Source organism: Anabrus simplex, chromosome X, assembly GCF_040414725.1.
Source record: "Anabrus simplex isolate iqAnaSimp1 chromosome X, ASM4041472v1, whole genome shotgun sequence".
Taxonomy (NCBI): Eukaryota; Metazoa; Arthropoda; class Insecta; order Orthoptera; family Tettigoniidae; genus Anabrus; species Anabrus simplex.
The window spans coordinates 165201075-165214544 of NC_090279.1; the positions used below are offsets into that span (position 1 = coordinate 165201075).

Here is a 13470-nt window from a genome sequence, read left to right on the forward strand (position 1 = left end):
GCTGCACCGTGGACACATCCCTATAGGTATCGGCTGCGATTTGACGAAGCGACCAACCTGCCCTTCTCAGCCCGATCACCATACCCCTCGTAAAATCGTCTGTCTGCTGGAAATGCCTCCGTTGACGGCGGTCTAGCATTCTTAGCTATAACGTATCCTGTGGCACACGACAACACGTTCCACAATGACTGTCGGCTGAGAAATCACGGTACGAAGTGGGCCATTCGCCAACGCCGTGTCCCATTTATCGTTCGCTACGTGCGCAGCACAGCGGCGCATTTCACATCATGAGCATACCTCAGGGACGTCAGTCTACCCTGCAATTGGCATAAAGTTCTGACCACTCCTTCTTGGTGTTGCATTTGCCGTGTCAGTCAGTGTATTATTGATAAGTTAGAAGTAACTTTCTTTTGCTATTTTTGCTTTACGTCGCACTGACACAGATAGGTCTTATGGCGACGATAGGAAAGGGTTAGGAGTGGGAAGGAAGCGGCCGTGGCCTTAATTATGGTACAGCATAAGCATTTGCCTTGTGAGGAAATGGGAAACCACGGAAAAACGTATTCAGGGCTGCTGACAGTGGGGTTCGAACTTACTATCTCCCGAATACTGGATACTGGCTGCACTTAAGCGACTACAGCTATCGAGCTCGGTAGTTAGAAGTAACAGACGTGAAAGTAGCAAGAGTAGTCAGAGTAGAATGTCAGAGGGTACTCAGAATGAGGAGATAAAGGCCATGTGGCGATCCCAGATTATTGGAAGAAGTTCTGGAAGTAGAATTAAATATAATCGCTATTCTTTTTCTCTTTCACAGCGATATTGAGAAAACAACACCGTTTCAGAAGCTGAAATTATCACCAAATATGCATACCTACCTCCCATTTACATTTAAAATACAACGAATTTCTCGGGTCCACAATGTTTATACTATCAAAAGAAAAATATATTTTGTTTCAAAGAATTGATTGTACCATATTCGTCATATTGACGCGGACAGTTCGATCGATCGACATGATTTCGAGCTACGCCCAAGTGCGAGTTCTTTTACCTTCCAGAACGATGCTAAAAACGAGAAGGCTGAAACTGGAGCCATCACCTCTGATCTTTTTTTTTTTTTTTTTTTTTTTGCTAGGGGCTTTACGTCGCACCACCTCTGCTCTGCACTTAGGGCGGTGGACTGCCCCTATTCTGCATCGATTGTTGTTTCGTTTGTGGATCATGGCAATGGAGCCATGTCTCATCACCAGTCACAAGCCTAGCCTAGATCGTGATCATGGCATTGCAAAACTTCTCTGCACGCGTCCACACGCCTCTGCTTTTCGTCTGCAGACAAGAGTCTACGCACCCACGTGGATGACACCTTCTCCAACTGTAAGTGGTCGTGCACGATCCGATGCAGGGTAGTTCGGCTAATTTGCGTGGCTGCCTCCATTTCCGTAAATGTGATGCATTTGTTTCCTTGGATGGCCCGTTCGACCCAGGCGATGTTGGCTGGTGTTGACACTGTCACATTCCTTCCATAACTGGTTCCCTTGTCCACCGATGTGCGCCCTGTTTTCCAACATTCCACCCAGTTGTAAACTGTTTTCTGTAACGGCGCATGTTGTCCACAGACTGCCACCAAGCGCCGATGAACTTCTACAGTGGTCACGCCTTCTTTCCATAGGAACCAACTCGTATAGCGCTGTCCCTGACGGTTACTCTCCATGTTGTCTGCTCCTACTAGAGGTGGGGACGGAGCGAGTAATACCGATGAGTAATCCGGTTGTAGCGGTAGAGCGCACCACCGATCCCCTCCGCTTACAACTGCGAGTACTCGCGGAGGACCTGAGCACAGTGTAGCGCACAACACACGTACGAAAGTACCTGTATTCAATCTGTGTGTTTCGAATGTACGTATATATTTCCTACGCTTTTTATGTTTTGTAGATAATGTAAAGTCTGTTAGATTATATTTGTGGTGTTAGTGTGATATTTAAACATATTCGTAGATAGTAGTTATATTTTTAGAACATTTAAAGGAATTTAAATACATTTTTACAGAACGTTGTTCCACAAATGCCACGAAAACCGTCGGATGCCTGGCAGTTTTTGACATCACTGATAATAGGAAACACGCAAAATGAAAATTTTGTGGCCGCACATACGTGACGGGTGGTGGCGCATCAAATATAATATAATATAATATAATATAATATAATATAATATAATATAATATAATATAATATAATATAATATAATATAATATAATAACTGTATTTATAGAAGCATGCTACTGATAGCTGCTTGGCATTGGGACGTGTAGTAGTATGTTGTTAGATACGTTTTGTAATCACATTTGCAAAGAAGGACATTCCAGTCAACGTTCATTTACGAAATTACTTTTGTCATCCTGTAGATGAAACTATGTCAGTGTTTTTCATTATATTCTGATAAGATTCTTTATATTCAGGTTATTCTTCTCATTAACAGTGTACCGTATCACATAAACTTACGAAATAATTGTTAATACATTACTTTTCTGTTAACTTCCAATCCCCTCGTATACAAACCCTTTCGGTAGGTATGCGCCATACTTTGTTTCACTATTCGAATGATTTAACTATACGAATTACTAACATTTATTCCACATACTACCTCCTACTCCCTAGCAGTTACGTATATAACAATTATAGTGAATATATATGCAGTTATTTACAGTTGTTACGTTGTGAGAGAAGGGTATTAATAGGGGGATGCAATACCTTCGCAGTGCCATACCTATAACGTGTTTAAACGTCCCGCGTCAGGACATTCACTCGGTAGTTCACTCGGTACTACCGCGTGATGACGTCACAACAACTGCTCCGCTCCGCTCCGTCCCCAGCACTAGCTCCTACTCTGACAGTGTTGTTATGAAAAGGAGATGACGACCGAATTCGTTGGCCCCTGTGCGCGTGCTGCTACCAAACGGTGGAACAAGACACTAGGTGCACGTCACCACGTTCAAAAGTGATATGTGAACTATACCTGGACGTATAAAAAACAAAGTGCACTGTGAAACATTATAGCACGCCCCTAGTATCTTAAATGCTTGAAATGATCTACCAGTTCCACTTCTGTAGTCCTGACTTTGCATTCAATTCTCTTAGGTTTCTTCCCTACTGACATCACTTCGGCGTTCGAAATGCTCATTTTCACAGGATACTCGCAGTACCAATTTTCACGTTCCAAGAAATGACTGCAGGTTGGATTTCAGCACAATCTACTATTAAGACAAAGTCGTCGGCATAGGCCAATCTGCTTAATACATTTCCACCTAACTGAATCCCTCCTTGGCATTTTGTACGTTACAACACAGACGTAAAAAGAATCTAATGTAGCTATTTAAAAAATGGCCTACGTGTTACGGTCTCGATATATGTTTATTTATTAATACTGTATCACTGTAGTCAAGGATGGGTAAGATGAAGAAACAAATACATTGTACTGTATTTTTAGGCGTATTGCTTGATTCCATTTATTGTAACATGTATAACATATTTATAATAATCTGATCTCTGAAGAAAGTCCTCGAACGCTGTCCTGGAGAACCGTGTTGCAGTGGACGATCTCCGTAAATCTTCTCTAAAACATTTCACCCACTGGCTTTATTATGACTTCATGGATCTGGAAGAGACAGAGGGGAAAACTGAGAAAAACTCATTCTTATATGATAAGGTGGTTCTTAGTTATTGGGGGAGAGGGTTCGTAAAGTTTATTCATAAAACTCGCTATCAGATCAGTTTTCGACATGTCAACGATGTACCCGCATGCACAGAAATGGTATCCCGATATAAACAAAGTTCCTCGCTTAACACATTGCTGCAGGTAGACAGCCCGCTACAAGACTGTTGTGATTGAAATGGGCGCAGTGGCAGATGCATAGCAATACACACACTGTGTCTTCAGCATTACCCCTTCACTCCTTTTCGGTGCAAAAGTTGCCTTCAACACTACCCCTTCACTCCGTCCCATCTTTTTCGGAGCTGGAGTGGCCTTCAACACAACCCCTTCACTCCAATCCTTTCGGTGCTGGAGTGGTCTTCAACACAACCACTTCACTCCCTCCCCTCCTTTCGGTGTTGAAGTGGCTTTCAACACAACCCCTTCAGTCCAATCCTTTCGGTGCTGGAGTGGTCTTCAACACAACCACTTCACACCCTCCCCTCCTTTCGGTGTTGGAGTGACCTTTAACACCACCCCTTCACTTTGTCCCCTCGTTTTCAGTGTTAGAGTGGCCTTCAACAGTACCCCTTTCACTCCCTCCCCACCATTCGGTGCTGGAGTGGCCTTCAACACAACCCCTCCACTCCCTCCCATCCTTTCGGTGTTGGAATGGCCTTCAGTACTATCCCTCCACTCCGTCGCCTCCTTTTCGGTGTTGCAATGGCCTTCAGCTCTACCCCTCATTCCCTCCCCATCTTTTCAGTACTGGAGTGGCCTTCAACACTACCCCTTCACTCCGTCCCCTCGTTTTCAGTACTGGAGTGGGGCAGTGTTGATTGTTTATGTATAGACACCATTTCTGTGCATGCGTGTACGTCATGGCAGCCTCATAACAGACGTCATAACAGAATGCCCTGCCGACCTATATTCAGGAGCGGACGCTAACGTTATAGGTGTCGGCCCGTTGCATGTGTGATACTTGAGCAAATTAACCTTACAATAATATTAACAATTAATATACCGTGCATGAATTTAAAAACTTCTCATCTGGAATGAAGTGACTGATTCTCATTAAGAAAAACACTTAATTTGGTGGTAGTACATAAAGTGAATGGACAGTGGTTTTGAACTTCCCCTCGAAATAGTTATTTGTTAAACTGTCACTGAAAGTGATCTTGGTTTTCCGTGGTTTCCCATTTTCACACCAGGCAAATGCCGGGGCTGTACCTTAATTAAGGCCACGGCTGCTTCCTTCCAATTTCTAGGCCTATCCTATCCCATCGTCGCCATAAGACCTATCTGTGTCGGTGCGACGTAAAGCAGATAGCGAAAAAAGTGATCTTTCAGTATACAAACAGTACGGCGCTCAGTATTCCAAGCTAGTATACACACAGTACCCCACTAAGTACTTCAAGGCAGTATACACACAGTACCCCACTAAGTACTTCAAGGCAGTACACAAACAATACTCCGCTCAGTATTGCAAGGTAATACGCACCTGCTTACTTCTCCAGTACTCAGTACTCCACGGCAGTACTCACACAGTACCCCACTAAGTACTTCAAGGCAGTATACACACAGTACTCTGCTCAGTACTCCAAGGCAGTACACACACAGTACCCCACAAAGTACTTCAAGGCAGTATACACACAGTACTCCGCTCAGTGCTCCAAGGCAGTACAAATACAGTATCCCACTATGTACTTCAAGGCAGTACACAAACAGTACTCCGCTCAGTATTCCAAGGTAGTATGCACCAGCTTACTTCTCCAGTACTCAGTACTCCAAGGCAGTACACACAGTGCCCCCACTAAGTACTTCAAGGCAGTACACACACACTACTCCACTCAGTACTCCAAGGCAGTACACAGAGTACCTACTCAGTTCTTCACTCAGTAATTCAAGGCAGTACACACCCACTCACTACTCCACTCAGAACTCCAAGGCAGTACATACCCACTCACTACTCCACTCAGTACTCCAAGGCTGTACACACACGCAGTACACACTCAGTACTTCACACAGTACCAGATGGCAGTGCATATACAGTGCACCGCTGAGTAATTCAAGGCATTACAAACGCAGTACTCGGCTCAGTACTTCAGAGCTGTACACACACAGTGCTCCAGGGCAGTACACACACAGTACTCCAACAACACTCCAATATAACGGTACTTCGACACTGATTCTAATGGGACACTGACGACAGATAGCATTGCTGCCTTCCCACTTCGGCTACCATCTGCTCGCGACTAACCTCCTTTTTATATCCTGGTAATGGGGTAAAAAATCTTCGGGGCTCGATTAGAGACGGAACATTCTCGTTTCGTCTTCGAGAAGGCACACAGGAAACCAGATGAAAGCACAAGAGAAGTCAATTCAGGGCATTTACTGTCCAACTAGCTGACCTGCAGCTCAGTCGTTTTGGATGGCTCTTTGAGAATTAGAACCGTTGGTTCTCATATCAAATAGCTCTTCACAAAACTCAGAGAACTCCATTCAGACCTAATTGAAATATTTTCCAGGTTGAGAATCAAACAAGGGACCTCGAGTATGAGACAAAACTCGGAGTTACTTTTGACTGTGTATTTAACAAATTCGGTACTTCCAGTTAGATGTTGTAAAGTTCGATTTTCAAACAGGAATTTGAGAAATTTACGCAAGATATTCTTACTTCTAACGAGGTAACTCTGAGGTTCATTCGGCCTGCAGCGAAAATGAACACCTGATTAATTCCAGGAGAGAATAGCGGCCAGATATACAACTTCTTTTTTTTTTGCTAGGGGCTTTACGTCGCACCGACACAGATAGGTCTTATGGCGACGATGGGATAGGAAAGGCCTAGGAGTTGGAAGGAAGCGGCCGTGGCCTTAATTAAGGTACAGCCCCAGCATTTGCCTGGTGTGAAAATGGGAAACCACGGAAAAGATATACAACTAACGACTATGTCCACTTACTGCCGAGTTTATGAATAGTGGGTGCATTTACTTTCTTCTTCTCCAGGCGCTTTAACGGCCTGTAAGTAGATGGATTGACTTTCAATTTAAGAAATTTGTTACATGATTGTATTGTTACCTGTATTTTTGGTGGCGCCGAGAGTGCGTAGACGATAGCATCAGCGATATCTTCTCCTACCAGATGGGGACTGGTCAGAACTCTGCTCTCCCTAGAAAAATGAGAACAGGTGTCGAGGATTTCTGAATCCACCATTCCAGGACTGACACACTGAAAAAAGAAAAAGTGTTACACCCTGAATTACTAGAAGTGATTAACAAATGACGTTACACATTGATAATAATATCAATGATTTAGCAAACATACTATGCAAATGAGGTCTATATTAATTAATATGCCGTTAAGTATCTTTTGAGAGACGTGATGTGGGCAGAATTCATATATAGCTGAAGATTAAAAGTATTAAAAAGTCGTGATGCTGTGCAGAGGAAAGATCTATTGTAGTTTACAGTACAACGAATGGGAATCTGAAGTGTAGAGAACAGCAGTGCTCGTCTTGTGAAATCCCTACGTAAACGTATTGGTGTTGTTATTGCTGTTGTTGTTTTTGCAACTTCATATAACGAATTGGAATATTTATACCGGTAGTACTTTGTAGCCTACGTAGTAAGTGCAGAAATTATAGACAGATAGGTTAATTTATTTAATTAATATATTTATTTATTTATTTATTTATTTATTTATTTATTTATTTATTTATTTATTTATTTATTTATTTATTTATTTATTTATTTATTTGTCCGACCCCTTGGCCGAATGGTCAGTGTTGAGGCCTTCTGTGCAAAGGGTCCCAGGTTCGATTCGCGGCTGGGTCAGGGATTTTAATAGCGTGTGATTGATTCGTCTGACTCAGAGACTGGTTGTTTGTGCTTGTTCCAATACTCTCCTCTTCATATTCAGACAACCACCACAGAAAAACACACAGTAGTGATTTTATCCCTCCATTTAGGGTTGGCGTTAGGAAGGGCATTCGGTCGTAAAATGGTCGTAAAACAGTTCGCACCCGTGACCCTACAGATGTGGAAAAAGCGGTAGAAGAAAGATTGACTTATTTATTTATTTATTTATTTATTTATTTATTTATTTATTTATTTATTTAATTATTTATTTATTTATTTATTTATTTATTTATAGGACAAAATCATTTCGACAGACAGTCCTGGTGTGAAGTCTGTGAACAACAGCAACCAAAGCCGAATCACTTCGGTATCTTCGATGTCTTCGGTTGGAAAAACGTTTCTGATGCGTTCGTCCCACCCTTGCTCTATTACATCTTGCCTTACTGTAAATTAAAATCATATCACACATTTCGTTATTTGGTAAAGCCATTTTGCCTTTACTCAGAGCTCGTACCCGTCTGCAGATCGCAGAGCACTGAACCTCAAGACACATTGACCTAGAATATTGCACAGCCTTGGAGGAGAAGGCGACCTGGGGAAATCACAGCTGTGTTGACGTTCTGTTTAGCAGACGAGAGTATCCAGTGCCGGGACTTCTCAAAAACATTACCCGAAGTTTTATCCTACACTAATTAAGATAGGAGGACAATTTTTGAAGATGTTTTCTTAGAATAGCATATTCCACCACCAATTCATAAGACATTCCTTATTTCAATTACATCCGTTATGATCATCTGTAGTGTTTTCAAGAACTAATATAACATAGAGAGGCAGATTATAACACCAAAAGGAAAACATCAAGATGATCAAAACCTTTCGTTCAGAATTGAACTGCAGGTGGTAAATCAAAGTATAAAGGCTTTTACGGCCGGAGTCAATATGATAAGTCTTCTGGGCTATTTTGCCGTGGTCTACTTCTCCCATTCCTACCAGACGTTTCAACTACTTTTGCGGTAATCATCTTCTGTGTCGTCGTCGAAGTGCACTCTACTGTGTCCGGCTGACGTCTGGTAGGAATGAAAGAAGTAGACCACGGCAGAATAGCCCAAAAGACTTTTATTATATACAGCTGGTAACTTACTGTTATTCTGATGCCACTCTTGCAAGCCGCAAGCTCCTTCCTGAGCCCTTCTGCCAGGACAATCACGGCGTGTTTGGTGGCTGCATACATGGAGAACTGGTGTTCGTTGGGGAAATTGTGCCCAAATACACTAGAACACAAAAAAAACAGAGTAAATCGTGTTTTGTGTTAGTGTTGACAAAGTAAATACAGTAGTGACAATACATGACATTCTGCGAGATGTGAGCACTATCTAGCGGTACGATCTGGTAAAACTTTACCCGTCATAAGAGCGTGTGCATTAGTTGGAGAAATTAGTGTTATTGCTTTTGGGTCTGGAGTAAGTTAAAAACAGTAATTAACTGTGAGTGCGTTTCATTTATATCTCCTGTCAGTATGAGTGGAAATATATTGAATGTTGTCAGAAAAAAAGGCTGTAAGCCTCATTTTTTTAGGAAATGAGAGTTTTGCATCCTTGGAAGCATCATGAATTTCTACACTTTTTAGTAAAGTGCTGCAACCCTGTTGCTTGTATGCTGTAAGCCTAACAGAGCGATACAAGACGTCAATCGACCAACCAGATAAATATCAGGTGCGTACACAGAACGGATAGCGATTCCAACTGTGAAATATTGTTTATTTATTTGAAAACTGTCTCACATGGGAGATAGTCCCATCTGACTCACTATAATCTCAAAAATATATTTTAATGAGCGAGTTGGCCATGCGGTTAGGGGCGCGTAGCTGTGAGCTTGCGTCTGGGAGATAGTGGGTTCGAACCCCACTCTCGGCAGCCTTGAAGATGGTTTTCCGTGGTTTCCCATTTTCACACCAGGCAAATACGAGCTGGGGCTGTACCTTAATTAAGGCCACGGCTGCTTCCTTCCCGTTCCCAGACCTTTCTTATCCCATCGTCACCATAAGACCTATCTGTGTCGGTGCGACGTAAAGCAAATAGCAAAAAAAAAAAAAAAAAAAAAAAATCGTTTATAACGAATAGTAGTTTTCTTTCTATTATTAAAAGTGATGGACTATAATTTGGTACGATTTCTTCAAGGGGTTGCCTGGCCGAGGCGGTAAAGGCGTGCTCGGCTCGCCCGGAAGGACGTGGGTTCGAATCAGTTCGTAACATTTAAGAAACGAGATTTCCACTTCCGGAGGTGCATATGGCCCTGAGGTTCATTCAGCCTGCACAAAAAATGAGTACCAGGTTAATTCCTGGGGGCAAAGGCGGCCGGGCGTAGAGTTGACCACTCTACCCCATCACATGCCGAGGTTAACAATAGTGGAAGCCTTTACCTTCCACTCCACCAAGGGCCTTCATGGCCTATACGGAGATGACTTTGCTTTCAGTCCGCCTCTGTGGTGTAGTGGTTAGCGTGATTAGCTGCCACCCCCGGAGGCCCGGGTTCGATTCCCGGCTCTGCCACGAAATTTGAAAAGTGGTACGAGGGCTGGAACGGGGTCCGCTCAGCCTCGGGAGGTCAACTGAGTAGAGGTGGGTTCGATTCCCACCTCAGCCATCCTGGAAGTGGTTTTCCGTGGTTTCCCACTTCTCCTCCAGGCGAATGCCGGGATGGTACCTACCTCCACAAGGCCCCTGTTCAGCATAGCAGGTGAGGCCGCCTGGGCGAGGTACTGGTCATTCTCCCCAGCTGTATCCCCCGTCCAAGAGTCTGAAGCTCCAGGACACTGCCCTCGAGGCGGTAGAGGTGGGATCCCTCGCTGAGTCCGAGGGAAAAGCCGAACCTGGAGGGTAAACAGATGATGATGATGATGATGATGACGATTTCTTCAGCACTGCTGTGACAATTTCGCACCGTAAATGTTGACGTAATCTGCTGAATTTCTTCCTCAACGATCCAAATAATTTCGCGATAACTCCGCGTAACCCTATTAGAAGTCCTTCACATTATCATCAGGAATATCGGGGATTCCGAGGACGAATAATGTGTCAGACGAGGTGATGGAAACGGACGAAGGAGTTGAAGACGTGGATAACATTGCCGAGTAATGATTAGAGATGGGAATTACAGGTACGAATAAGTTAGAGCAGGGCCTCTCAGGGTGCATGCACCAGTGAATTGCGCTGTGCACGGTACAAAAGACGACTTCGCTTGGTTGACCAGAATGCAGACCCCGACTCCTCGATTTGGAACAATAGCGCTGTCTCTCTGTTTCTCCACGCCTCTCTCGCTCGCTCCGCTGTCTCCCTCTTCGTCACTTGCTCTGTAGCGCTCCAAATCCGAGCCGAGTTGAGCCGAGCTTAGCCGAGTCACCCCGAGACGAGGCGCTGGTCCGAACCGAGTCGAGTGGGACCGATGCACTTTGCACAGGAACTCTGCGCCTCAGTTTGCACGCGTGAGATTTTGGGCGTTTGAGAGGCCCTGAGTTAGAGTGCAAACGTATTCAATCAAGGCGTAAGTGTCTGCTACCCGCATGACGGTTCTGCAGTGAGGTTTTCAACTATCAGAACCCCCTAAAATTTATGCAACTCACCGGTACAACTGTAGAGAGGGTAGATAACAGCGCCTTGTTCAAATACATTTGCATGGCTGCCGGGCATGCGCGTGTCTCAAGTCTCAAGCCCTGCGTGGTGGCCCTAGCGAATCAAAATGGTTTCAAAGTGGTAGTGCAATTGTGCTTTAGTTACACATTATCTATAATGAATACGTAGTGCATAATGAACAGTTTAATAAGGAATGTGCCTTGATTCCGACTAATGTTTGTAGCTAAAAGTGTAGTTTCTGTTAGTCGTGCCGTACCTACAAGCTGCCGCGACGTCCCGTCAGACACTTTTACGGTAGCACTTACGTACTTCCGAACCCTTTTTCACACCTCTCTTTGAATTTCATGTTCAGTGAAACAAAATTATAGAACTAATTTTGCTGTGATGTATAACTTTGTTTAATGTCTTAATTAATTAATAAAGTAATTATTATACCGTTACAACTACTACCGAATTGGAAGCAGTATTTCACTGATACTCCACGTTATATTCTCCACCACCGATAGAGTATCGACAACACTCGTGTATGAAAATGAGTTTAAGTGTATGCTATTTGTGTTAGGCGAAATTATTGTGAAGCATTGGCGGCCGGTGGACTCTCAGGTGGCGGGGAGAGGGGGCGGCCAGGCCATACTTTCTCCCCCACAACTCTTTCTTTGCTACTGACCAGTATCAACTCATTCATTCAAATCTTCCGCACGAAAATAAACTAATTCACGGCTGCCAAACCTCACAAAACGCGGGATGCAAGCGAAAGGCCCAATTTGAATAAAAATTCCTGGTCTCATATGTTACATTTCAATACAATTATGTATTATTTTTCTTCTTAAAATATAATAAAAGAGTGACTGAAAGGGTGACTATATTTCTAGAAAACAGATCTCAGAGAATTAGAGTAGACGAAGCTTTATCTGACCCTGTAATAATTAAGAGGGAAATTCATCAAAGCAGTATTATTGGAACTTTATGTTTTCTTATATATAGGCCTATCAATGATATGACTAAAGAATTGGAATCAGAGATAAGGCTTTTTGCAGATGATGTTATTCTGTATATAGTAATAAATAAATTACAAGATCATGAGCAACTGCAAAATGACCTCGATAATGTTGTGAGATGGACAGTAGGTAATGGTATGATGACAAACGAGGTTAAAAGTCAGGTTGTGAGTTTCAAAAATAGGAAAAGTCATCTCTGGTTTCATTACTGCGTTGATGGGTTGAAAGTTCCTTATGGGGATCGCTGTAAGTACCTAGGTGTTAATATAAAGAAAGATCGTCACTGGGATAATCAAATAAATGGGATTGTAAATAAAGGGTACAGATCTCTGCACATGGTTATGAGGGTGTTTAGGGGTTGTAGTAAGGATGTAAAGGAGAGGGCGTATCAATCTCAGGTAACACCCCCAACTAGAGCCAGTGTATGGGACCCTCACCAGTATTACTTGATTCAAGAACTGGGAAAAAATCCAAATAAAAGCAGCTCGATTTGTTCTGGGTGATTTACGACAAAAGAGTAGCGTTACGAAAATGTTGCAAAGTTTGGGCTGGGAAGACTTCGGAGGAAGGAGACAAGCTGCTCGACTAAGTGGTATGTTCCGAGCTGTCAGAGGAAAGAGGGCGTCGAATGTCATTAGTAGATGAATAAGTGTGAGTGGTGTCTTTAAAAGTAGAAAAGATCACAATATGAAGATAAAGTTGGAATTCAAGAGCACAAATTGGGGCAAATATTCATTTATAGGAAAGGGAGTTAGGGAGTGGAATAACTTACCAATTTCTAAATTCTTTGCAGTCATTTAAGAAAATGCTAGGAAAATAACAGATAGGGAATCTGCCACCTGGGCGACTGCCCTAAATGCAGATCAGTAGTGGATTGATTGATTGATTGATTGATTGATTGATTGATTGATTGATTGATTGATTGATTGATTGATTGATTGATTGATTGATTGATTGATTGATTGATTGATTGATTGATTGATTGATTGATTGATTGATTGATTGATTGATTGATTATCGACAACATCCGTATATGAGAATGTTTTTAAGTGTATGCTATTTGTGTTAAAGGAAATTATTGTGAAGTGGGTTACGCCTGAAATGAATCAAATATATTGATCGGTGAAATGCGGTAACCCACATTTTTTGTATTTATTAACAGTTTTAGATGCTTCGCCAATCGTCTTCTTTGTGCTGAATAACATGCTGTATTTGGAACTATCCCCCCCCCCCCTCACTCCTCCCTTACTAGATGCTTTAAGAAAACTAGGATACGTTTTCAATTACAGGAAAAAACTGGCA

At 42.8% G+C, this 13470-nt stretch overlaps 1 protein-coding gene across 1 annotated transcript in view; it reads right to left on the reverse strand.

Annotated features, from left to right (window-relative positions):
* Positions 1-13470, reverse strand: part of LOC136886747 (uncharacterized) — a 56596-nt gene that overhangs the window by 20430 nt on the left and 22696 nt on the right. The window contains exons 5-7 of the mRNA XM_068230939.1: positions 8683-8812; positions 6763-6912; positions 3625-3648 (exon numbers count right to left, since the gene is read on the reverse strand). Of these exons, the coding sequence (XP_068087040.1) occupies positions 3625-3648; positions 6763-6912; positions 8683-8812 (304 nt within the window). The remainder of the gene's footprint in view (positions 1-3624; positions 3649-6762; positions 6913-8682; positions 8813-13470) is intronic.